The sequence below is a fragment of the Brassica rapa genome, chromosome A06 (genome assembly GCF_000309985.2).
Source record: "Brassica rapa cultivar Chiifu-401-42 chromosome A06, CAAS_Brap_v3.01, whole genome shotgun sequence".
In the NCBI taxonomy this organism is placed as follows: domain Eukaryota; kingdom Viridiplantae; phylum Streptophyta; class Magnoliopsida; order Brassicales; family Brassicaceae; genus Brassica; species Brassica rapa.
The window spans coordinates 22,740,619-22,766,655 of record NC_024800.2 but is presented as its reverse complement, the minus strand read 5'-3'; the positions used below and the strand labels follow the sequence as shown (position 1 = coordinate 22,766,655).

Here is a 26,037-nt window from a genome sequence, read left to right as displayed (position 1 = left end):
GTGTTTCAGTATTTTTTTAAGGTTTTCAGGTACTTCGAGTATTTTTTGGTTCCTCAATACCCAAACTAATTCGGACCTGTTACGTACCTAAAAATTACATGTATTTTACAGGTATTTGAATTATAGATTCAAACCGCTCATGACCTGAAAAGAACCAATCCAAACCTAAACCAAAAAATTAAATACCTTGTTATGTCCAAATACTTAGGACCCGAAATGAACCTGACCTGCTGACTGAGATCAGACTTACACTCTCTGATTGTATTTTGTTTTTTTGACCTTACACTCTCTGATTGTATTTTGTATGCATTTTATAAGAGTTACATTTTTTGAGTTAATTATCTTTAAGATGTACTTGAAATATTTTTGGGTAATTTAATAGTATAAATTTGTAAAGTTTTTAATAGTTTTAAAACTTATTTTAAATAACAAATTTTATGATAAATACTTTGTATAAAAAATAATTTAAAGTAAAATATATAATTTTTAACATATGGTTTACTTTATTAAATTTGATTTTGTATATTTTGGAATATATAATGTATGATGACATGGTATAGTATGATATATGATATATGTTAATTTTTAAATGAGTTATGAAATCTGTTAAAGTTGATAAAGTTATTGAATTTAAATAGTATATCTGCGGTATATTATTTTTGGTTAAAATATTTTGTAACAATGCTGCAATATCTTGGTTTTTAAAATAGGATAAGAGTATAAGAATATTTAATTTTTGATTTGTTTCAAATTTAGATACTTTTCGAAGTAAGATATATTCTTAGCAAATATATGAATTAGCTTTTTCATAATTTAAAACAGAATTATTGAAAGGATGGCGTGTATTGTTACATAGTTGGTGGATCAAACGACTTATATAATTTATTTATATTGGGTGAAATGAGTCATTTATTAATTATGAGACTAATGAGACATGTTTAGAGAATAATATAATAAAGTATATGTGGTACATTATTTTTGTGTAGCAAATGGTACGGTCATCTAATAAAGGATAGCATATATGTCGTATAACTTTGTTCTTGTACAAAATAATGTGGTCTAATAAATAAATGTATTATCAAATGTTTGTTAGAGAAATTTTTGGTTACTTATTGTTAATTAAATATTATGGTAAGACCAAAAATATTGTTAGTCAAGGAAATGGTCCAAACAACCTTTTTAAGTAGATTTATTAAAACTCCTTCCCTTTTAATAGTATTGATTTAAAGTAAAATATATAATTTTTAACATATGGTTTACTTTATTAAATTTGATTTTGTATATTTTGGAATATATAATGTATGATGACATGGTATAGTATGATATATGATATATGTTAATTTTTAAATGAGTTATGAAATCTGTTAAAGTTGATAAAGTTATTGAATTTAAATAGTATATCTGCGGTATATTATTTTTGGTTAAAATATTTTGTAACAATGTTGCTATATCTTGGTTTTTAAAATAGGATAAAAGTATAAGAATATTTAATTTTTGATTTGTTTCAAATTTAGATACTTTTCGAAGTAAGATATATTCTTAGCAAATATATGAATTAGCTTTTTCATAATTTAAAACAGAATTATTGAAAGGATGGCGTGTATTGTTACATAGTTGGTGGATCAAACGACTTATATAATTTATTTATATTGTGTGAAATGAGTCATTTATTAATTATGAGACTAATGAGACATGTTTAGAGAATAATATAATAAAGTATATGTGGTACATTATTTTTGTGTAGCAAATGGTACGGTCATCTAATAAAGGATAGCATATATGTCGTATAACTTTGTTCTTGTACAAAATAATGTGGTCTAATAAATAAATGTATTATCAAATGTTTGTTAGAGAAATTTTTGGTTACTTATTGTTAATTAAATATTATGGTAAGACCAAAAATATTGTTAGTCAAGGAAATAGTCCAAACAACCTTTTTAAGTAGATTTATTAAAACTCCTTCCCTTTTAATAGTATTGATTATATAAATTTGAATAATGTAATATCAAATACAAAAAGCATGAGATTATATATTTAAATTATTTATGTAGATTTTCAATATTTATTTTGGATATTAATTTAAATTTAAATTTATTTAGATTTACTTTTTGTTTTTTCCTATAAATAAATATTTAAATTTAATTTTTTTGGATATTTTCAATATTTAGACTTGGACCATGCTGATTTATCCAAAGTACCTCGTTATAAGAAATATCGGACTGAATATAGGTTGAGATTGAAAGTTAGTTGGATATTCAAGTTCGGAGACTGAATTTCAGTTGAATATCTTCATATGATAATTTAATGATCAAATAACCGAAACCAAATCGTCCAGAGAGATTTTATTTTTGTTAAATAGATTATTGTTATTTTAATTTATTGGAATGTGCAAAGAACGATCTTGTTGGAACAACTTTTTGATTTTTTAAGTACCCCCAGTCCATACTGTGTTATCGATTCGTGGAAGATCCAGAGGTAGTCGGTGACAAAAGTTACGTATGATCATCTATATTCACACACCTAATGGAAAAGATGTCTTACATGTGTCTCTAAAACCATCTCCAATGTATTTTGCTATTTTCATCTCTAAAATAGGGAAACTCTATAATAGAGGTGAGATATGTTCCAATGTATTTCCTTAAAATAGCAATCTTTAAAATATAGAGTAAAAAATAGAGAAATGTTATTTCTTCCTTTATAAATAGAGAAAAAAATAGAGATCTCTATTATAGAGGAAGAAATAGAGGTGGGTTAGAGCAATTTCACCTCTAAATGCTATTATAGAGGTGAAAATAGCAATGGGTTGGAGATGCTCTAAGAGTATGAATTGAAAGCGGTTCAAAAGAAAGGTCCTACCCCAAGGGTAGAGCGTCCATTATTCGTTTCCATTCACATATGTATGAGACAATATGAAAATGTGGGGCCGATGATCTTTTGAGGAACACTTAGAACAAATAAAAAAGTAATGAAAAAAATAAAATAAAATGAAATGAATGGGAATGATTACTCATTCTAAAAAATAACGAGAAATAATTTTGCTTTGTTATTCTCTATAAAAAAGAAATGATAAAGAATAAAAAGAAAAATTAATTTCTTATAAATAGTATACTTTTATAAAAATCATAAAAAAAATTAAATATTCATTCTCATTCCATTGGTCAAAAGTCGCACTTTTAGTGAATTATACGCAAGTTGTCCAAATAAGTAGAGCATACACAAGAAAAAAGAAAGAAACGCTTTTCACTCGTATAAGGAATAGTTTCATACAAATAAAGTGGATCTTGTACACATTTTCAAAATTGGTAATAACATTAGTTTTTATGCAATAATAACATAGTTAAATATGAAAAGTGTAATGTGTGGTGGATATTGATTTTTGCTTGATTTTCTTTTTAAATAGTATAATATTTTTGTTTACATCTGTTTTACAAAATGATTACTAACTGAGTAAACTTAAATTGAATTATCGAGTATAACTATTTTAAGATCATCCAAAATCAGATATATAGATATTTAACTTGAAAACTCAAAATAATAATATATATATGTTTAAAATAATTTTCTATCAGCTTCTGAATAACAATTTATTCATAATGATTTTTTTAAATAACTCATTTTAATTAAAAATATATTGTTATAAAATTTTATATAGATTAATTTAAATTTATACAGTATTTTGAACCACTTTATATTCATTTATATGATTCATACTTATATTTTAGACCGTTAGATCTATTTTTGTATCGCTAGAACCACTTTTGTTTTATTCGATTCGTTTGATCCGCTTAATCTGCAATGCTAGATCCGTTTTTTCCATTTAAAACCTAACAGCTTTCAGAAATTATCTCTTTACACATGATAAGACTTGTATTTTGTGGTATTGTTTAGTGGTTTATAACACTGGCTCTTACTCCCTATATAAACAAATCGTGTGTGTGTGTGATAAATAAATAGAGAATATAAGTGACACTAGTGATATTTCTTTCTCTCTCTTCTACGTACGACAACAACTTAAATAGTTGCACGATTGACTCACTGCCGAAGTTAGTATCACTATCACCTAATACTTCATAAATATTCAAACATGATATACTTCGGATTTTTTTTACTTTAATAATCCCTATCGATTAACCTTCCCGTCTCTTTCATTAAGGACAACTAAAACTTGTTGTGCCGTTTTCATTTAAACCATTTTAATGGTATAGCATTAAACTGCGTTTTCTAATTCTAATCCGGTCTACGGTTATTTTTCTATTTGATTCTTCATCATTTTAATGTATTTAATTTAGTTTCCTTATCAATATTTTCTCGAGATTTTAGGAAATAATGTATATAAAAATATCTATAAGCATTAAATATATTTCAGATCTTTATATATATGAAAGGTAAATGTCCCACATCGAAATTTTGTGAATTTTATCAACAAAAATGATTACTATAAATCTATATATATATAAAAATGTTGGTTTCACTCCTGTGCTGCCACCTCAGAAAGTAAATTAAGGAGAGAGTGACACGTGTGTATATAACAAAAACTCTGATTTCGTTTTGGTTTCTAATGGGCTTTTAAACGAGTTGAAATTTGGTTGGGACTAAAAGTGTAAAATGAAGTTAAGCCCAATTTACCTTTGTCTTCTCACTATTGTTTTCTTCAAGAATAGTGACTCCAAATTTTTAGGGTTTTTATATTTTCTCGAGAGACGATTAATAACGGCCAATCTCCGATGGTCGGCTGGAGTTCTTCTCATCGGTAATGAGAAACCAGAAGCGTTACGGACTACATTCAACCGTAGTCATTAACATTCTTCTTCATTCATTCTCCCCATTAATTCTACCGTTTCTCATTCAATAATATCTTCTTTTTCAAGTCGGTGAATTTACGACTATAAATAGTTGAGTTTGTATCCGTGTAATTCATCATTTCATGCTTCACATACCGTTGTTTCTCGCCTTCTTTGATTTGGATTTGAGCTCTCCGGCTTTGGAAACGAATCCATGGACGTGTTAAGCAGGTTGGAGTGAAAGATCATGGGACAGCGAAGAGGATGGTTTTCTTCCCGACAATTAGGGAGGAGACGGTGACTGTTTTGACACCACCGTAGTAGGATCGAGGTAAGAGAGAGTGGGGTCGGATGAGATGGTAGTTGATAAGGTTCTGGTGGTTGTGTTGGAGCTGCGGCTGGATGCTGAATTGAGTGAGAGATTGAGAGAGCGTGTGAAGAAGAGAGACCATGAAGGTGGAGGTTGGGAAGATGAATGGTTTGGTGACTTATATGGAGGTGGATGAGGATGAGCAGATGAGTCTGAGTTCTCGAGATTCTGGACTGTTCAAATTCACTGCTGCGGAGGAGATGGTACTTCTCGATAGGTTTTTTTATTAGTTGGATGTTTCATTTCAAAGCCAAGACTTTATCTATCTCACTTGGGCTCCTAGGTGAATGATTCTAATCATCCTAATTGGGCTTTTTTTATTTGGGTTTATTAGGTTAGTACTTGATATGGATGTCAAAGGGTTAGTAAATTAACTATGGGTTGGTCTTTGTAAGCTCTCTCGAGTGTATGCAGTATGCACTGCACAGATTTCATATTTTTGATAAAAACAGACAAATCTATATTAGATTTTATAACTATGGGAACATGCTGATTAGCATGAAAATAAGAAGGGGATAAATATACTACATTCAAGTGTAAATTCCCACAAGTAGATATTATATTATTTTTACCGAAAAATAAAGTATATTATATTGTTAGTGGATGTAAATGTGTTTTACCTTAATAAATTAAAATAACACTATATTATAACTTTTCTGCAAAATAATTCAATTTTTTGTTTCCTGAGAAACTGTAAAATTGTTGTTGATTTCCAAAAAGAAAATTAAGTAAAATAATTCAAAGAAAGAAAGAAAAAATACACATATTTATATATAAAGTATGTTTTCTCTATAAATTTCACATTTATCATACCTTTCTAAAAATTAATAAATTGTCTCAGAGTTTTGATATTGTTTACTACTTAGATCAAATCTATTTAAAACATTTATTCATCCATTTTCTCTAATTAGTATTTCAATTTCAATCCCAAAAAAAATTAATATATTTTTTCCAACAAATGATAATAGTATAATACATTGAAAATACATAATTTCTGTAATATAATTCAATATCTTTTTCCTAACAATTAAAAATATAGTTTGTCAATGACGGGAAAGTAGAAAGTGTAAATTGTTGTTGATTTCTAAAATTTAAAGTATTTTAAACATTTTTTTTAAACTATATATCTATATCTATATATGTTTAATATTTCCTTACTTTTTATAAGAAATGCAACTTCAATTTGTTAACTATGAAGATTATGATAGAGTATATTCTAGATCACAAATAATGTATATCCCGCCCGTAGGGCGGGCCGATCCTAGTATAGCATGATCTTTTGCTTGAGTAATATCAAACGAGCCGCAATAAATTCAAAGTCTATCTTTTTGATTAGGTTTAAACAACAAAATTTTCTTTATTATTCGACAATTGATCGAGTAATAACGTTTAATTATGTTGAATTGACCATTTAAATCTTTACTGATTTATTGTGTCGAGTAACCAAAATCACGGTGGTGATATCCTTTAGTGTTTTTCTGACTGCAAAAAGCTTATTGTGTCGAGTAACCAAAATCGCAGTGGGTGACCTCGTTTAGCGTTTTTCTGGCTTCAAAACCGGTAAATCGGCCAATTTTTTAAGTTCAAAGAAGAGAATATTGTCAACATACTTAAATTTTTTTTTAATAATATATAAAAACATAAATTTACAATTTGACACATTTATATGAAACTTTCAAAAAAAATTGTATCATTCATTAATAGTAATTTGAAAAATTTAAAACACTAAACCACCTAACATATTTCCCTCATTTTTTGCTATTTGTTTCTTTATTAATATTTTTAAAAATAAATAATATGATATAAATCGTGATTAACAAGATGTTATTGACCTCACAATATTTAGAATATTATATATCCTCGAGATTTTAGGAATAATTTATGTAGGAAATCTCTATAAACATTAAATATAGTTGAGATTTTTATATATATGAAGTGCAAATGTCCCACATCGAAACTTTGTGAAACTCATCAATAAGAATGATTACTATAAATATAGCATGCTCGTTTGCTTAAGTAAAATCAAATGGGCAGTAGAAAATCCAAAGCCTATCTTTTTGATTGGGTTTTAAAAAAAAATATTACACTTTGGCAATTAATCTGAGTAATATTGTTTAGTTATGTTAAATTGATTGTTTAAATATTTATTGATTTATTGGCTGAATAGCCAAAATCGCGGTAGGTTGTCCCTATTAGCGTTTTTCCATCTGCAAAACCGGTAATTCGGCCAAGTTTTCTAATTCAACGTGGAGAATATTATCACCATGTGAAAATATGAACAACTCTCGAAAACGTTGAACTCCAAATGCTTTCCCGTATTTTGAATTAAAGTTTAATAATATATAAAAAAAACATGAACTTACAAATATTTGACACATTTATATGAAACTTACAAAGAAAAAAATCATGTCATTCATTAAAGGTAATTTGGACGTTCTAAACATTAAAACACCTAACATATTTCCCTATTTTCTTGCTATTTATTAATATTTAAAAAAATAAAATATAATATAAATCGTGGTTAACAAGATTTTATTGACCTAACAAGATTTAGAATATTATATATGTAAGAAATATCTATAAGCATTAAATATATTTGAGATCTTTATATATATGAAGTGTAAATATCCACATCGAAACTTTGTAAAACTCAACAACAAAAATGATTACTATAAATATAGCATGTTTTTTTGCTTGAGTAAAATCAAATGGGCCGTAGTAAACCCAAAGCATATCTTTTGATTTGATTTAAACAAAAAAAATTATTACTCTTAGGTAATTAATCCGAGTAATAGTGTTTAGTTATATTAAATCGACAGTTAAATTTTTTACCGATTAATTGTGTCGAGTAGCCAAAATCGCATTAGATTGCCGGATTAGCGTTTTTCCAACTGCAAAACTGGAAATTCAGCTAAGTTTTTGAATTCAACAAGGAGAATATTGTCACCATGTAAAACACATGAACAACTACTCTCTACAATGTTGAACTCCAAGTGCTTTCCCACATTTGAATAAAAGCTTAATAATATACAAAAAACATGAATTTACAAATATTTGACACATTTATATGATACTTGCAAAGAAAAAATTTGTGTCATTCATCAAGAGTATTTTGGACATTTAAGAACATAAATCCCTAAACATATTTCTCTATTTTCTTGCTATTTGTTTCCGTATTAATATTTTAAAAATAAACAATATAATATAAATTATGGTTAAAAAGATTTTTTGGATCTCACAAGATTTAGAATATTATATATCCTCGAGATTAGGAAATAATTTATACAGAAATCTCTATAACTGTTAACGTATTAAATATATTTGAGATATATTTACAAAGTGTAAATGTCCCACATCGAAACTTTGTGAAACTCATCAATAAAAATGATTATTATAAATATAGCATGTTCTTTCGCTTGAGTAAAATCAAATCGGCTGTAATAAACTAAAAACCTATATTTTTGATTGGCTTAAACAACATCCGCATTTTGACACATTTAAAAAAGTGATTTTAAAATAGAAAGAAGTGATTTTTAACACGGATTAACACACATTACATTATCATATAATCTATAATTGTATTGCATATGACCAACTACATGTAACATATGTGATACTGATGAATAACTCCACGAATTATGATTTCACGATGAAACTCTCTCAAAACACTTGGATCGATGGACGGTTATGCATGTACGATATTTTTGATGGAGAAACTCTCACCACATCAGACAATCATAACGAACGATTTTGCCTACAATATTCTGGAACCTCCGCATATAATCTATAAGAAATTGCATAGTTTAAAATTTGAACCTCAGACCTTGATGTAGAAGTATTTAAACCTTAACCAATAGACTAAGTTTCGTTCGGTGTGCCCCTTCCATTGGATCAGCCAATGAAAATAAGTATGAAGGCATAAATCAGTTTGTGGAGCAGCATATCAGAGATGGCATGAGAACATAGCCGGCGTTGAGCCAATCAGACAAAGCATGGACTTGTAGTCCTTTAATGGTTTGTAAAAACAAAATCGGCTTTTAGTTTATAATATTAATCTTTAGTGTTTGATGAATTCAAATTGACATTCCTAAACAAGTTTTGAGTTTATAAACTTCAAAATGTGAAAAATCAAACCTCTAACATCAAACCCACACGAACGAGGCAGAATTTGCCATCTTACGGGTTTGATCTAGCGTTCAGTGGTTTGTCGCTGACGTTGTGAGTGGACCCTCATATTCTTTCATTCTGTGTGTTAGTTCTTTCTTCGGTGGTGATTTGGAAGAGAACTTCAGGTCTTATGCAAATAGGTTGATCCATTTCAAATCTTCTTCGTTTTGTGTGTAGTAACATTTGGGAGTTGCAAGCATTTTATCGTTTATTTCTGCCTTCTTGTGGAGCGAGATCTTTGTCTTTTATTGAAATTAGGTGTTTCAGTGGTTTTGCTTTGTTAATTCTTCTTTCTTGCGACCATGAAGAAATCGGTTTAGTGGTTTGTTGTTTATTTCTACCTTTTCCTTCAATGAGCGAATGACCCTACTCTAGGTCAGAATTCGTGTGATTGATCTCTTGGGTACTGACCTCCAAAACTGAATTCTTTTCAAGCCGATAATGTGAATAAAAGAACAGTCAAGCAGTTTAGATGGTTCGAGCTTATACTTTAGCAATTTGTATCCTAACTCTTCCAACCTCCTATTAGAACGCACACACTACAAGAAGCATAGTCTTAACAACGACGGTTTCGGTTATTCATAAATCGTTATACAAGGCTTACGACGAATTAACAATGAATCACTATTCGTCGTCAATTGCACATATCGTCGTAAATTTGTCACAATGTCGCAAGGAAAATATTGTGTCATCAATTCGTTGTAAAAAGATTGTTGTCAATTCGACATAAAATTTGCAAGAAATGTTGAATTCGTCGTTAAATTAACAACGACTGTTTTCTTCATAAGTTCGTTGTTATTGCGATGTTTTCTTGTAGTGACACCATCATATCATAAGACTACTATCTTAGTTATGAGTGTATTGTGTTTGTGTTTCTTTGATTCAGATAGCATGGTACTTTCTATACATCTTCTCTTATGACATCTACTGGTATGGCGTTATGTTTGATTATTTTCGTAATACTCTGAAACTTTTTGTTCATGTAGCTCAATGACAAACATATTCTTAAAAGAAAACTTCCAAATGTGCAAAACAACCTTATTTCTTATCTTGTGGCTTTTGAAAATCCATGACCGGTTCTGCAGAAAAACCCATACGCCAAAATTAAAAATCACATCCACCCATTGGACGAATGTGGTCCGTGCAGACCAGTATCTAGATGTTCCTATTGTTTTAACTCAAAACTAATTGGTAACAAATAAATTGACTCAAACAATTTATATATGAATTTTGGTTCTTTTAAAATTACGATGTGAGATTTTTCAAAGAAGTTAAAACCAAGAGAGTTTGATTCATTGATAACAAAGCAGGAAAATGGAAGTCAAGAATACAGATAGAATACCGATTACATCACAAGGATAAACAACTTCATCTTATTACAAACACATCACACATCTCTTTATTCATAAGGTTGTTTGATCGATAACAAATAAGAAGAGAGATTACTAGACGGGGACGATGTTGGTCACAGAGACCTTAACCATTTCAGCTTCAAAGATAATGGCATCATTCACCAAATACCCTTTTGATGTATCCTTTAAATCTGCCATCAATATGATATTGTTCACTCCAACACCATAACCACTTCTGATCGGGTACCAAGCTGCAGCTGAAAATTAAGAATACACCAATATGATATTAATTTCACACGATTTGTTTCTCTTGGAGACAAAATATTTATTTGATTGGTTTAGTTTTCTTACAATATAGTTGCCTGTGGTTGGAGCTACGTTGGTTCTTTAACCGCAGATTAACCGCACCCCAAGTGTTTGTAGCAACTGCGTTGGACCTAAAGCCTTGAGCATATAAGAAGATTGGAAGTGCATGTGGTCTGCCTCCTCCACTCCCTTTCGGGTTAAACCCTAATCTCCTGATTATTCATTGACCAAAAAAACGTTATTACATATTGAACTATATAATATGGTGACAAAATAAAGTACTAACCAAAATCGTTATATGTTACACTTGGCCACTGCAGAATTCAACTATGCAACTACATAATATGGTGAGATATCATATCAAGTACTAACCAATAACGGTCTCCAACGAGAAAATCAGCAGAATAGTAGAATTTATCTTCCAAGTTGGAGAATCGAAGAATCTTCCAAGTGAAGACATTATTTGGTGGGTTTGATATGAATGTGACTTTCTCTTGTTGGTTAGCCGGTTTAACGATGAGGATCTCAGCACCAAAAGAACAAGTATCCTGCACAATGTATCCTTGGTTCGTGTTTTCGAATGTTGCAAGAGAAATCAACTGTCCGAAGCCCCACTCTTTTTTCGCTGCGTTAAATCGCTTCACTGCCCCATCTACAATAGTCAATATTGCAATCAGACTCGGCTTATATAGGCTAATCTCTATAGTAAAATATGAAAATCAAATGAAGGATGAGTGATGAAAATATACCAGTGACAGTTAAGTACTTGTGTTGCTTCGGGTTGTGGACAAAGAGTTTGAGATCAACGTTGACTTCCCAACCGTATCGAAGTGATTCGGTCTCTTCCATCCTCACGTAAAGTGATATATAGCCATTTCCACCGTCGTTTTTATTACCAGTCACCTACAAAACCAACCTCCTGTTGATTTATTTATTTTTTCATCAACATAGTGTTAATTAATAAACAAGTTGAATAAATGAACAGAATGTAATCATTTACCATTTGTAACCAGCAGCTTCAAAAACTGAGGACTCGTAGGGTTCGCCTCTCCCCTTAATCACGGAGTAGCCTGCTATTGTCACTATCTTACTCGAGGGTCGATCATCTCTCCACACTCTTGTCACTCCTGTAAACAACGATTTTTCAGGAAAATGGATAATTTCTTGAACTTCCGACTCAAAGTCAATCAGCAATTAAGTCACGTAGCCCATTACCTACACGCTCTTTTCTAGATTATTTATTTTTCATCGAAATCTTCAATATGGAATTTTATATTTTTACATACTCATTGAAAATTAAGACACATAATTCATTTATAGCCCTAATAAAATCAAGAACTTGGTTTCAAAATGTTCATCAAGAAAACACATAGAAAAAGTATTTCAGACAACAAGCTTACCAAGATTCGACTGGAGACTGTAAGAACTGTTGCTCTCTGTTCCTTTGCTTTCTGTGACCTAGATAAGTCTTTTTATTGTTAAAACCTACTTTGGAGGGTAATCTATGAGAAAGTACTTTAAACAAACAGACAAAAGAGCGAAAGTAAAGACAAAAGGTAAACCTGGTGAATGAGGTACTCAGCAGAAGAGCCAGTGATGAAGAGAAAAGCAAGAGATAAGAAACCCAAACTCCTCTTTTGAAAATCCATTTTTTTATGGTTATTTGTTTTGCTAAGGCGTTACATTTATATAGATAGATGTACCATGATAGTTAGTTACTAATATAAAATGTGAAAGTTGTTGCATCGTGGGAAAAAATATATTTCTACACGTTTCTTGTTGTTTGTTTTTGGTTGAAAGCTGGAATTTATTTTAGAAATTTGATGAAGCTCTACACAAGGGATGATTCTCTTTTAAAAAATTGCTATGGTGACTGGTGACAGGTAGAGAATTGAAGAAAGCATTAAACTAAAGGATCTCAGGATTTTAGTTGAATATTTTCATAAGCTAATTTAATTATCAAATAGTCGAAACCAAATCGTGGGGAGAGGGTTTTATTTTTGTTACATTGATTATTATTATTTTTGTTTATTTGAAGGTGCATAGGATCAGATTCGATTTGGTCATTAATTTTTTTTAATGATTTTCCAAGTGTATGAATTTGTTGAAGATAGTGGGTCGCAAAATGTTCAAAATATGATTCAACTTTTTGGCAGAACGTTTTACAAAGATACTTGAATACCTGCACGATCGATTCAATGTCAAAGGTAATATCACTATCATTGAAACATTCAAAAATATTCATATATTATTAGAGAAAGAAAAACAACTCCCACGTTCAATCCCAAGTTCATCAAGATGTGATTAGATATGATTTAACGGTGTTCTTGTAAAGAGTGGTGTGATTACTATACAAACCCCACCCCCCACCCCCCCCCCCCCCCCCCCCCCCAAGTTATGGACAATATACTTTTCTCGTATCGTGTCAACGGGCTAACAAGTTAACACACATAAAACTGTAGAAGCATGGAGTTTTCATCAAAAGATACCAAACCCGAAGAAGCATATCAATTAAGTATAAGACAAGAATCAACACATTGGTTTCTCATCAAAAAGCTCAAGAAATTATTTTCTACCGGTCATGCTCATCATTCTGATGCATAAACCTCTTCCAGTACCAATGCCGCTTCCAAACACTATCTTTAATGTCATCAATCGAGACTCCTTTAGTCTCTGGAACGAAGAACAAAGCAAAGAGTCCCATCACAACGATCCAAGCACTGAAGAAGAAGAAAATCCCTGACTTCATCACACAAAGCATTGATAGGAAGGCCTGAGCGATCACAAACGTGAAGAACATGTTTCACGGCACTGCCAATGCGTACCCTTCGGTTCGTGTCCCATGCATATCAAAGATGACTGGAGAACATAGCCGACACTGAGCTCAATCAGACCAAGCATGCGTTCTTTGAGGGCATGACTGATATCCCCGATACTACCCGCAAACGCAACTCTTTGCGGTAGGTAGCGGTTGTTGACGTTTTGCAACAATCACTCAAACCGCTCTAAACCGTTTCAAACCGCTCTACACCTCTTAAATTCAAAAGCTAGTTACAGCGAGCGTTTCAACGGTTGCGGAAAGTAAACTTTTTCTTTCTTTTTTTTAATAATATAAATACAAAAATAAAAATAGAAATTTTAAATAGAAATACTAAAATATATCTATTATATTTTAATTTATATTATAAATTTTTAAAATAAAAATATTTCAATAATTTAAAAATATAATTTTATATTTATTATAGTATTATGACGTTTAATATTTTTATAATTATATTAAATATAAATATTGTTAATTTATTATTTAACATATGTTGTATTTGGTGGTTAACCAATCATAAGTATCCCGCAAATGCATCAATTTCTAACTGCAGTACCATACAAATTTCTTAAACAGTTTAAAATCGCAATCACCTGCATCCGCAAACTCTCACAACCGCAACCGCTACGGTTACACCACTCAGCCTTAGTGTTTCCTCATTTCATCAATAATCTAGTTCATATTGGATAGGTCCGTCACCCATCATGCACCATCATAATTCTGTGCATCGCAAGCCATTCAAGGGGTATTTCCATCAAAAGAAATTTTGTAAAAAATTTCTAGCACCCCATCTAAAACCATTCTGAGAATACTATTTATGCAAACTCAATACTTCAATTATAATTTTTTGAAATGAAATAATGTGAAATAAACCATTCATCTTGAATGGAATGGGATGAATTCATTCCATTAATTCCACCAAAATATAAACAAAACATTTTTAATCATCCTTCTAGTATTTTAAGGGAAAGCGGCTAATTCATATCTAACATATCTTGATATGTTCAATTCTTACTCGGCTTATATGACCGTGCAAAAAACATATCTATACTTTTAAAAAATTCAAGTTACATACATTTTGTTTTTTTAAGCGAAAACATATATTATTCGCCACATCAGATGCTACATCATCTAATTTTACTGACTTGGATGTTACACCAACTATTTTAGCTGATGAAAATGACACTTGCACAATAATTTTAAAAATAAAAATAAATCAAAATAGTTATTTTATAAAATATTTTTTTTAAATGTAAGCGTTTATAAATTTTTATTACTTAGTAAAATTTAAAAAATTAATTAAATAATAAAAATTTAATCTTGTATAAGAGATATATTCGTAAATGCTTTGATATGGCAGCAAAATTATATGATTATTATAAAATGAATAATTTTGTTGACGAAGATACCACGTCAGCTATTAAATAATAATTTTGCACAGTCATATAAGATGAATATGAATCGAACATATCGTTGGGTATAAAATGACCGTTTTCTCACAATTTTTTTTTTTTTTAAAATGCATGGAATGACATCTAAGTCGTTGATAATAAGGTAACAGTCTCATCTGTTATATGAACACTATACTTTTCTCGCATCATGTGGCTAACAAGTTAACACACATAAAATTAGAGTCATGGAGTTTTCATTAAAGATACCAAACATGAAAAGCATATCAATCAAGTATAAAACAAGAATCAACAAATTTTGTTTCTTAGTTCAGTGTACATTGTTATCCATTTGAAAAGCAAAAAAGATATAAATTAAGTTTGATTGATCAAAAAGCTTAAGCTGTTCTTTTCTTCACATCATGCTCCTCTAAGCATAAACCTCTTCCAGTACCAATGCCGCTTCCAAACACTATCCTTAATGTCATCAATCGAGACACCTTTAGTCTCTGGCACGAAGAACAAAGCAAAGAGTCCCATCACAACGATCCAAGCACTGAAGAAGAAGAAAATCCCTGACTTCATCGCACAAAGCATTGATAGGAAGGCCTGAGCGATCACGAACGTGAAGAACATGTTGCACGACACTGCCAATGCGTACCCTTCGGTTCGTGTCTCCAAGGGAAAGGTCTCGCTAGGGATCAGCCATCCTAATGGCCCCCATGACCAAGCGAAACCCATCACGTAAACGCACACCAAGATGACCACTATCATGGCTTCTGTCTTACCTAAAGTACCCTTCACGCCTAGGTCCTTGGCTAGAATGATTCCAATGACCAACTGTTTGGAAAAAAATGTAAGTTTAGGATGATTGCCTGCGTCGCAAGAAACTCTAACTCTAAAGTCTTAACTAAATGGTTAGGAATAAGAAATCTAAAAACCTGGCAACTGAGCATTTGGACTGCAGCCTGGAGCAAGAGAAATCTCCGACCGGTTCTGTCGACTAACAAAATCCCTACCAAAGTGCTGACAACATTGACAGATCCTGTAATAACGGCCGAAAGCAAAGCTGCATTATTTCCAAACCCTACGGTCTGAAACAAAACCGGGGCATAAAACATGATGGCATTGATTCCAGTGAACTGTTGGAACAGCTGGAGCAACAATCCGATGACAAGAGGCGGTCGGCTCTCGGGCTTCATCAGCCTCCTGTAAGGGTCCTTGACTTGCCTCGCGAACTCACAAGCTTGGACGAGTGATTGATACTCCTCATCAACATCTTCGACGCCTCTGATCTTCTTGAGCGTTGCCTTGCCTTCCTCGGTCTTGTTCCGCTCGATGAGACTCGTCGGTGTTTCGCAGATGAGAAGTGATCCGAAGAGGAGGATGAGGGCAGGAATCCCCGCGCCACCGAGGGCCAGTCGCCATCCGTAAGGGTGAATAGAAGAGGTGAAGTAGTTGACTACGCTGGCGATAAGGATTCCTATTGTAATCATTAGTTGGAACACAATGTTGAGACCTCCACGAAGCCTAGCTGGAGCTATCTCTGATAAGAAAAGCGGTACGGCCTACAATATATTCCGACAAAAAAAGATATCTTAAAGCACAATCTCATACAAACCCTATGTCCAAAACGGAGTAAAACAAAGTATAGTTTATAATCCCACAAGGTTTTAAAAAAAAAAAACTTTATACTCCGACACCGAGCCGGTTCTAAGCAAAGGTTAGTGAAAAGGTTATGTATGGTCCACAAAACTGATAAAAACATTTTATTAAATATTTTTATAAATTGTATATAGCCTCCAAAATATCCGGACCAGCTATGAATATATATATTATCAACATTATTAGTACCGATCTTGATTTGTTTGGTGTTTTATATTTTGGTTTATAATACCTGATTACCAAAGCCAACGCCAAAGCCGAGCAAGATTCTGCCCATGATCAACATGTACATGTTAGCAGCTCCGGAGGCAAGGCCAACGCCGATCAAGAAGAAGACAGAAGCTAACTGCATTGTAGGTTTCCTGCCGAGCTTAGAGCATGTGGCAGAGGCGAAGAAGCTGGCCACGAGTGCCGCGAGGTAAAGAGAGGAGGTGAAGAGCTGCAAGAACTGGTTGTCGTACTTGCAGTAGTTATCCTCGTGCGCTTGCTTCTTCCTCTCGTACACAGCTGGAAAAAACTTCATCAAGAAATCGTCCATCGCCGTTACTCCACCTGTTGTTTTAACATTAGTACCATATCAAGAACGATAAAGAAAGAGGGCAAGCAGACTAAGAAAATGATTAATGCCATCAGTTTTGAGGTTTTAAAGTTACAATTTAATATTTGATTATGATCACCATTTACATCGGACCTGCCATGAGTACCATTAGTCGTCACGTGAGCTACTATGGTCTGATTTACTAATATTGACAGCATTGTTTCAATCTAAGATTTTTTTTTTTTTTTGAAACATATATATATATATATATATATATAGATCTTTAGACGCATCCTAAAATAACATGATACGTATATGATCTAAAATGAACAGATCTTGATTATAAGTAACGTGAAAAAAAAGAAGAAAAAACGATATTGACAGAGAGGAGAATGGTACCAGAGATTCCAATATCATAACCAAAGATCAAACCACCAACAGCGGCGATAACGACACAGATGAAGACGTAAACAGTCATCTTCGCCTGAAAGGCCGGGGAATCACCACTAAACGCTACAAACCCACCAGCCATTGTTTAAACCTCTAGATCTCTCAAAAGGAGGGAGAGACAAGGAGAGAGAGAGATCTTTGCTTATTGATGAGACAAAGAGCAGTTCATATATTTATACAGAAAAAGAAGATACGGATGGTGTCTGAAAATGGCATTGTGCAAGAATTGAATATTTGGTCAATATATTTGGATAAATATTCCCGTTTTGACTCTTTGGGAGGGATTCTTACAGTCAGCACATCGCTGTCATAAAGTCAGTTCTCCACTTTCGGAGTGTCTGTTTAAGGTAAGACTTTATATTGTTACCATATAAGGGTACCCCATAATCCATATATATATTATATATATATATAACAACTGGTTTATTACAACTGGTTTATTACGTCTGGATTTGGTTTTATCCAAAGGCACAATCAGCGTGGATTTGTTGCTTCAGTTTGCTAGGTTAGTATCATAGTACAGTAGAAACTCTATAAATTAATAATGTTAGAACTTTAAAATTTTATTAATTTATAGAGTAACTAATTTACAAAAGTTTCATTTTTTAGATTTTTTTCTATTTTTAAATATTTTTATTAACAAAATAAAAAAAAATATATTTGATTTTACCGTATATAAATTATTTAAATTTTAGAAAATTAACTTTCATATTATTTTATTATCTTATTTGGTGTATATTTTTATGTTTTCATAGAATTTTTATGTCGTTTTCGATATAATTTTACTAAATATTATTAAAATATATTAAAATATTAAAAAATAAAAGTATTTTCATTGTGAATATAAAAACAACAATATAATGTTTAGTTTGTAGTTATATAAAACTAGTGTTATTCCCATGCTACGCATGGAGCAAAATAATTATACTTCAAATGATTAAATAATAAATTTGTAATTTTATAATTAATAAATTAAACTATTGTATATTTTAATTTAATACTATATAAATATAGATATGAATGGCATGTGAGGTGGTTGCATTCACCCTAAATTTTTTTGGAAACGGTAAAACAATATATCTTGTATTTTTGAGAAATATATATATATATAGCTAGCGAACATTTTATGTTAAAAATTTAAGATATATACCAACATATATAATTATAGTTTAAAGTACTCTATGTGATTCATTCGTTATTCTTTGTATTTTTCATGTAGATAAATCTTCCATATAAAGCATAAATTTGTATTTTTGATCATAGAACAATGATATAATTATAAGCTATAACAAAACATTATTAAAATTTATACCTACTTTGTTGATAGTTTGAGAGTTATTAGAAACCCAGCAGAAAGAAACAATTATGAAAAAGAATATCCATATTCTGATGTTACAAAAAAACACATTTGAGATTTTTCTTTACCTTTTTCTCAAACACGTTCATCATCTTCTAAACTCCAAAAACCCTTATATATTTTTAGTGGCTACTTCTTTTATTCCTTTTTTTTCCATTTCTGTGTTTGTTTCTTATTAGTGATTACAATATCTTGTTTCAAATACGTTTTCTCCATCTGTAACAAATAGGGAATAGAGATTTCCTAAAAATAAGTCATAAGAACATATATGAAAACTCATACCAAAAAATAAAACCAACTATGAAAAACAATTTATAGAGAAAAGAAGTTTAGAAATACTTTGTTTACCTTCTTTGCTGATAATTTCTTTTATAGTCTCGAACACCACCAGAGTATAATTGGTATTTGGGTTCTCATACAACGTAGGCTAAGTACGGTGAAGTGAGACTCTGAAAAAATGAACACAAAGGAAATGCATTAAAAATTTATTGATAATAACTTGACGATGATTTCAAGTTATATAGAAAAGAAAGCAGTTTGACAAAAAGCAGTTTGGTAATAGATAAGTGGACTAAAACGTGGGATTAAATTCTGAGAAAAATTAGGATAGACAGTTTGAATTGTAGAAAAATAGGAGATGAAGAAAAAAAAATTATCGATTATTTTTTAGGTTTTTGTAAATTAATACCATGTGTCAAAATCTTATTGGCAATATGACTTGTGCTTTAGTATATAAGAGATATGTATAGAGATATATTATTAATTTATGATTTTAACGAAACTATATATTTACATGAAAATTTTAAAAATATTATTATCTTATTATTTTATCGATTTGTGTCATATTTTACGCCGGTTCAAATTGAAACCGACGAAATTTATTAAGTTATAGAAATTATTAATTTACCGACTATTAATTTATAGAAGTTTTACTGCATGTTTGTATTATAGAGGTTTTACTGCATGTTTGTATCAGTTATAACTTACAACTTATAACTCGTTCCTTGTCTTCTTTTCTTGTTTGATAATAGTATTACAAATAAAATTTTGATAATTGATCAGTTAGTATTTTTCGAATATTATATATTCTAGCTAGCCTTAGCTACTGTCACACTGAATAGTCGAATTTCTACGGTGTGTAGAAAAGATCACAACTGAGCTCAACACATTATTTCTTGTTTTTTCCGATTGGTTTTTAACTTAATCAGGTATACCGTATATGTCAACGGCTCGATTATTTTACAATGACCAAGAAATAATCAAAGTGTGCAAAATTACAACATATCAAACTCACCACACATCTTTCTACTCTCTGTGAACAGCGAATGAGACTGTTAACACAATTCCCAGCTCACGAGATATGATCATACATCCTTCAGACTGGTTTTGGGGCAAAGCTCCTCAAACTCAACACGGGGAAAAGCATGTCGTTTCGTAGTGTGGACTAATCACTAGTTCAAGTAAAGATCTTACTTAACCAGCTTCAAATTTTTGTATACGTTTACTATTTTTCTAGCCTAAGAGATCGTCTAGAAGCGGACGTCCAGCGTCCGTCCGCGTTGCTGTCTCACTGTACCGACCTCTGCAAGGCAAAAACAATGAGGGATAATAAGCGTTTAGGTTAAAGGGCAAAGACACTAAGTTACACTTAAAAACTTGAATGAGTTTTATATGAGAGTTTAGACAAAAGGATCATAACACCAGACTCCAGAGACTCCCAATGCTTTTGTGATTAAACACAAGAATATCAGCAAGCAAGAGACCTTACACTAGTTGACTGTTGGAGTTCAACAGCTGATGATTCCCCGTTTTCCTGCATAACAAGACCAGTAACATCATTGATGTTATTCCTAATGGAATATTGTGTTTAACTAACCTCTCTACTGATGTAAAAGAATGGATACCTCAATTAGCAAATCCTTTCTTGTGATCAAGCCTATCACACGAGAAGGACGAGGAACAACAAATAGATGTCTCAATCCAAGTTGCCGAAAAAGGTTGTATACCTAATTCAAACGGATCAAACTCTCAACCAATGGTGATGGATATTTATGTGTCAGTAAAATATAACTAGTTCTTATACTCACCTTTGTCAACGACATGTCTTCAGGAACAACGTATGGAGACGGATTCAGAAATGGAGCAAGATCTATATACATCTCTAAATCATCTGAAGTTAGATGTATATCCTCTATGCATAACCCTTTAGATGAAACAGGTTTAGCAAACTCGCTAAATCTGTGCCTGGAGATTGCATAAGGAATTGATTTATTAGACAAAATATGATTACTTCGAAAGAGAAGAGGGTGAGACTTTAGTTTACATGATCGGTCTGGCGCTTGGATCACAAGGCAGAGGACTATGTTGAAAATCCACTTTAGATTGAAGGAGTACAAGCAAGTGACTGCATGGTAAACAAAACTCAGAATTATACAAATCTTTAAAAATAACTCCTTTTGCAGTTGGTGGACAAATGAAATCACGTACCTCCGAAGAACTAACCCAATGACAAGTGTTTCACCACTTCTCGTGTGGTCGATCACCTGGTACAGTGTCAAAGCAAAACCATCAGTACAGAGGACTAGCAATAACGAGTCAAACTTGTGTGGGAGAAAGCAATGCTTACCGGAAATCCATTGTGTTTGTTGCTGCGCAAAATTGAAGCGACATCTGCAACTCTGATAACTCGAGGTAAAGAAATTACCTTCAAAGAAGAAGAAAAATTAGATTCATATAAGACCCACGTGTCACAAGCTCCATCTAGTTTTTGGCTGATGATAGAACATAGCTCTACGGTTGATAATGGAGATAAATAATAACAACCTTCTGACTTTGACATGCTTCCTTCGCTATCATTTGCCGCATGTGATATTTGGGTCTCGATTCCAGTAACGGAATGCCCTTAAGGCGTGCTTGTACTTCATACAATCCCTCATTGAAAGCATCACCCACGGCCTAGGAACAGAACAAATTAAAACTAGCGTATTTCCATAGAAACTAAGGCAAATGATAATTGTTGGCAATTCATACCTTTGAAACGAGAAGAACCAACATTATAAGAGGCAGAAGTTTCAGGTTGTTTGTGATTTCAACCATGATAACACATAAAGATACAGTCATCCGCATCGAGCCTCCAAGAAATGAAGCAGCTCCCAGCAAAGCATAACTAAGTTTCAAAGACTTTATATCAAAGGCCTAAAGTTTAACCAAAAAATTGAAAAAATGAAGTGGTAAGATCAGCAAAGGGCTACACAGAGAGACTCACGTTCCCTCTTCAATGTTGAGCTTCTTGTAAAACCTGACTACAAACATGCCTACAAGGCGCCCATAAGTTGATCCTATCATTATTCCAGGGACAAACTGGCCAGCGGGAACAGCTGTGCCAAATGTCACCACTGCTAACGTATAAAACATAGCCTGTACATCATTAAACAGAAAGAAACCAATAAATCAGAAGAATAAACAAAGAAAATGATGTACCAATAGATAAAGAGATGGAACGATATTAAAAATCAAATCAGCATGTTCCTTATCATGGTGATAACATGCACATGATTCAATAAATCTCAAACTCTATATACCAAATTAAGGGTATATGACCAGGTTGAAGAACTTTTCAAACCAACCAAGCAGAAGCATTTCATACCAAAAAAGTCAGTAGACTCTGAGCACTGAATTCTCGCATTGTTTTTGCGCTGAACAAATTCCTTATAGCATCATCCTGTCGCCAAACAGAAAAGCCAAACGATTCAACTGTAACAGTCGGGCTTAAAAGTAAAGCAAAGTCAACATTAGAAAGAATAATTTGGAAAATATTTTAGAAGAAAAACCTGAGTATTGAAGAAAATTGTGGCGAGATCATTGTATTCATTATCCGTCTTGCAGTAGAACTGCAATGATGGAAACGAAAAAGAAATAATAATAAGCAGCAAAAAGAGGCAATGTTAAAACGGTGGAATGTCAGGAAAGTCAGAAAGCTCAGAGCAGGGGCAATGAATGTCACTGGTAAAGTTTTGGGGTCTGACTATTTAGGTTTCCCAGTAGACACCATCACATGAATTCCACACAAGCATCTAACAAGAGTGTTCAAATTTCACTAGGTGTAATTAGCAAAACTTGTGAGGTTTTTGGCCGGACATTTTTTCCATTGGAGAAACAGTTAAAGGTTGGGTAAATATCATCATAGCAGATCTCAAAGATACACATCTATCTATAACAATGTCTTACATTAACGTAATTCCCATACATTCCTGGAGGCCGTGGACATTCAATACCAGAGTCAGGCACTGTTTCAGGGCATGGACTGCATTTCCTTAGGAGTGGCAGCCCAAATGAGATTGCTGAAGTTAAGCAAGAGATGATGCATGCTTCATATATCTGCATATTTAAATATGAAGGCAGTTGCTTAAGTACAGAAACGAGACAATTAATCTTCAAAAGATGAACATAACCAAATAAATGTAGAATTTCTTGTGAATCTTTACCTTCACTCGATTTCCTTTCTTGTGCAAATAATTTCGACGCCAAGATGTCATATAGTATGTAAGTTGGTTAAATAATGCCCCTGGAGGAAAATGCCATGAGAAATGAAACAGTTAGAGAAATATAAATGGAACCAAGAATGCAACAGGAAAAGAAAAAAAACTCACCAAGTAGGCCTCCGATAACTCCAATTACAGCCATTGGTAGTAGCTCCTTGAAGTAGTAGTCATCTTGACCACTAAACGAAGGAAAGAAAAGTTGCAAGTCAATTTTAGCACTCTTAGCTTTGCAGAATGTAAGCGAGCATTGAAGCTAGAACCTTACTCTGATACATCCCATATAATGAAACCACCTCCACCAAAATGTCCACATATTCCACTCTTGCACCATCCCATGGCAGTACGCACCACAACAGCCACGATAGCAGATGTGAAAAAGACACGCCACATAAGTTGACTTCTCCACCTTGAATAGCACATGCAAATTAAATTAGATGGGCAGGCATCATAGCATCCCAGATGCCCACTAACTAAGGCATCCTAATGATAAATGCGCTGCTGTCAAGTGGCACCAGTTGATAAGGAAACAAGGGAATAGACAAAAGAAATTCCTCAAATGGTTGTTTCTCAGAACAGAATAATTTCAGCTGATGGACATAGAATGAGGGAAGGAACCTACCATGATGTGACCTCCTCTAACGCAAATAACACTCCACCAACTGGAGCTCTAAAAGCAGCAGCAACTCCAGCTGCACATCCACAAGTGACCTTTCAAGGCATCGCAAAAGTGAAGAAATAAGATCTCTCAAGAGATTCGGACCTAATCTAAAACAAAACGAAGTAAGATAGCATTCTTGACAAGAAGCATCTAGGAACTTACAAGATCACGACGATCTCTGTCACTCTTAAAAAGCTGCGGCCATCTAGAGTTAAAATGGTATTTGGTAGATCCACCCTGAAACAACATAAGCAAAAGGAAAGCATAATATAAGTTTCCTGATGAATGCTGGAGAACAGAGGTAAGAAAAGCAACATTCAGATATCATCGCCATGCCCGAATAACAAAAAAAACTCAGAAGCTCACCTGACCAAGCAAAGATGCAATGCAAGCACCTGTATGTACAAGTGGGCCTTCTTTCCCCAAGGCTAAACCACCTCCAACAGAACCAATGCTTCCAAATATCTATGAGAGAGCAAACTATGAAAAAACTTGTCTTCAAAATAGAAAGAAAAAAAAAAGAAGCGGACTTTCAAGATTAACACAACATTCCACACAAAAAGAACGCACCTTTCCGATAAGGGTTCTAAAGAGCAAGGTACCAGGAATATCAATTCCTGCACAATCCAATGCATAAACATTAATGTAAACTACAAACTCTCAGCCAAAAAAAAAGCAAAAGGAGAAGTAAGAAGAGTTGATGTACCGTTGAGATAACCCTTGATCTCAGGAATGCCAGAGCCAGCGGCAGCAGGAGCGAACTGAGTAATAATATACGCGGAAGAAAACACCAAGACTAGATTGATGACAAGGTAAACAATAAACCCCGCAAAATAAGACTTCTGAATGATGGCGAAAGTGAGAGCAAACTTCCATCCAGCGAAATTCTCAACCGAGAGATTAATGAAAACAGCAGCCAATCCAGTTCCTAACACCCAACCAAACCATAATTTAAAAAAAAAAAAAAAAAAAAAAAAATCAATGGATCTGAAAAAAGAAGGTTTAGTAGTACCGATCCCGATGAGTAACGAGAAGAACCACTTGACAGCAACGTAGTAACCAACGTAAAGCTTCCCTCTATGCGCCTAACGAGCCGAATCAAAGATCATCATCATCAGAGAGAGAGATGAATCAAAGGGAGAGAAAGAGTATAGTAAGTAACCTGTTCTTCTCTGTAAGCGTAATTCTCGATAACCTCGTAGTCGAGACTATCAACGCCACCACCGCCGTCACGGGGGGAGCTGAGTAAGCCAACGCCGTCGGTGGAAGTATCGTCGGAGTCAGGGACGCGAGACCAGAGGAGATTATCGGATTCGATCCCGTTCTGTAGATGATTCGAGAGCATGATGATGATGATCGAATCGAATCGAGAAGCTTGCTTGATTTAGGGATTCGATCACTAGAGATGTGTTTTTTTTTTGTTTCTAGATTGTGATTTAAATCTGTTTATGGGAGATGTCTGTAACTTGTGTTATACACATTTTAGCTTTCTCTATCAAAATTTATTTACTACGGGATAAAATGTTATTTTCTTTACTTTTTGTGATTAGTAAATTATTTTAGTAAACCTTTTAACGCGGACTTGTTATTTAATTATAATTTTGACATATTTAGTTATAAAATTATTATAACGACGATTTTCA

General features: G+C 32.6%; 3 protein-coding genes and 1 pseudogene across 4 annotated transcripts in view; 1 reads left to right on the top strand and 3 right to left on the bottom strand.

Moving 5' to 3' along the window:
* Positions 1–26,037, top strand: part of LOC103874503 — a 524,448-nt gene that overhangs the window by 274,810 nt on the left and 223,601 nt on the right. The window lies entirely within an intron of this gene.
* Positions 3,342–13,247, bottom strand: LOC103874460 (annotated as a pseudogene).
* On the bottom strand, positions 14,567–20,107 carry LOC103874459 (sugar transport protein 8). Its single transcript, XM_009152886.3, has 4 exons — positions 17,788–20,107; positions 17,083–17,402; positions 16,127–16,753; positions 14,567–16,025 (listed from the first exon to the last, which is right to left on the bottom strand). Exons 1-4 carry the CDS (start codon positions 17,918–17,920, stop codon positions 15,606–15,608), a joined length of 1,500 nt encoding a protein of 499 aa, XP_009151134.1. The 5' UTR covers positions 17,921–20,107; the 3' UTR covers positions 14,567–15,605.
* On the bottom strand, positions 20,351–25,877 carry LOC103874458 (chloride channel protein CLC-d). Of its 2 annotated transcripts, none has more exons than XM_009152884.3 (23): positions 25,557–25,877; positions 25,407–25,479; positions 25,101–25,322; positions 24,965–25,011; positions 24,761–24,859; positions 24,557–24,631; positions 24,356–24,444; positions 24,002–24,142; positions 23,845–23,915; positions 23,680–23,759; positions 23,423–23,572; positions 23,026–23,085; positions 22,842–22,916; positions 22,461–22,612; positions 22,226–22,361; positions 22,019–22,150; positions 21,822–21,899; positions 21,683–21,738; positions 21,519–21,599; positions 21,283–21,439; positions 21,100–21,201; positions 20,959–21,008; positions 20,351–20,777 (listed from the first exon to the last, which is right to left on the bottom strand). In XM_009152884.3, exons 1-23 carry the CDS (start codon positions 25,737–25,739, stop codon positions 20,708–20,710), a joined length of 2,379 nt encoding a protein of 792 aa, XP_009151132.1. In that variant the 5' UTR covers positions 25,740–25,877; the 3' UTR covers positions 20,351–20,707. The 2 variants fall into 2 exon arrangements, with proteins under 2 accessions (XP_009151132.1, XP_009151133.1); XM_009152885.3 differs by having other exon boundaries at positions 20,964–21,008.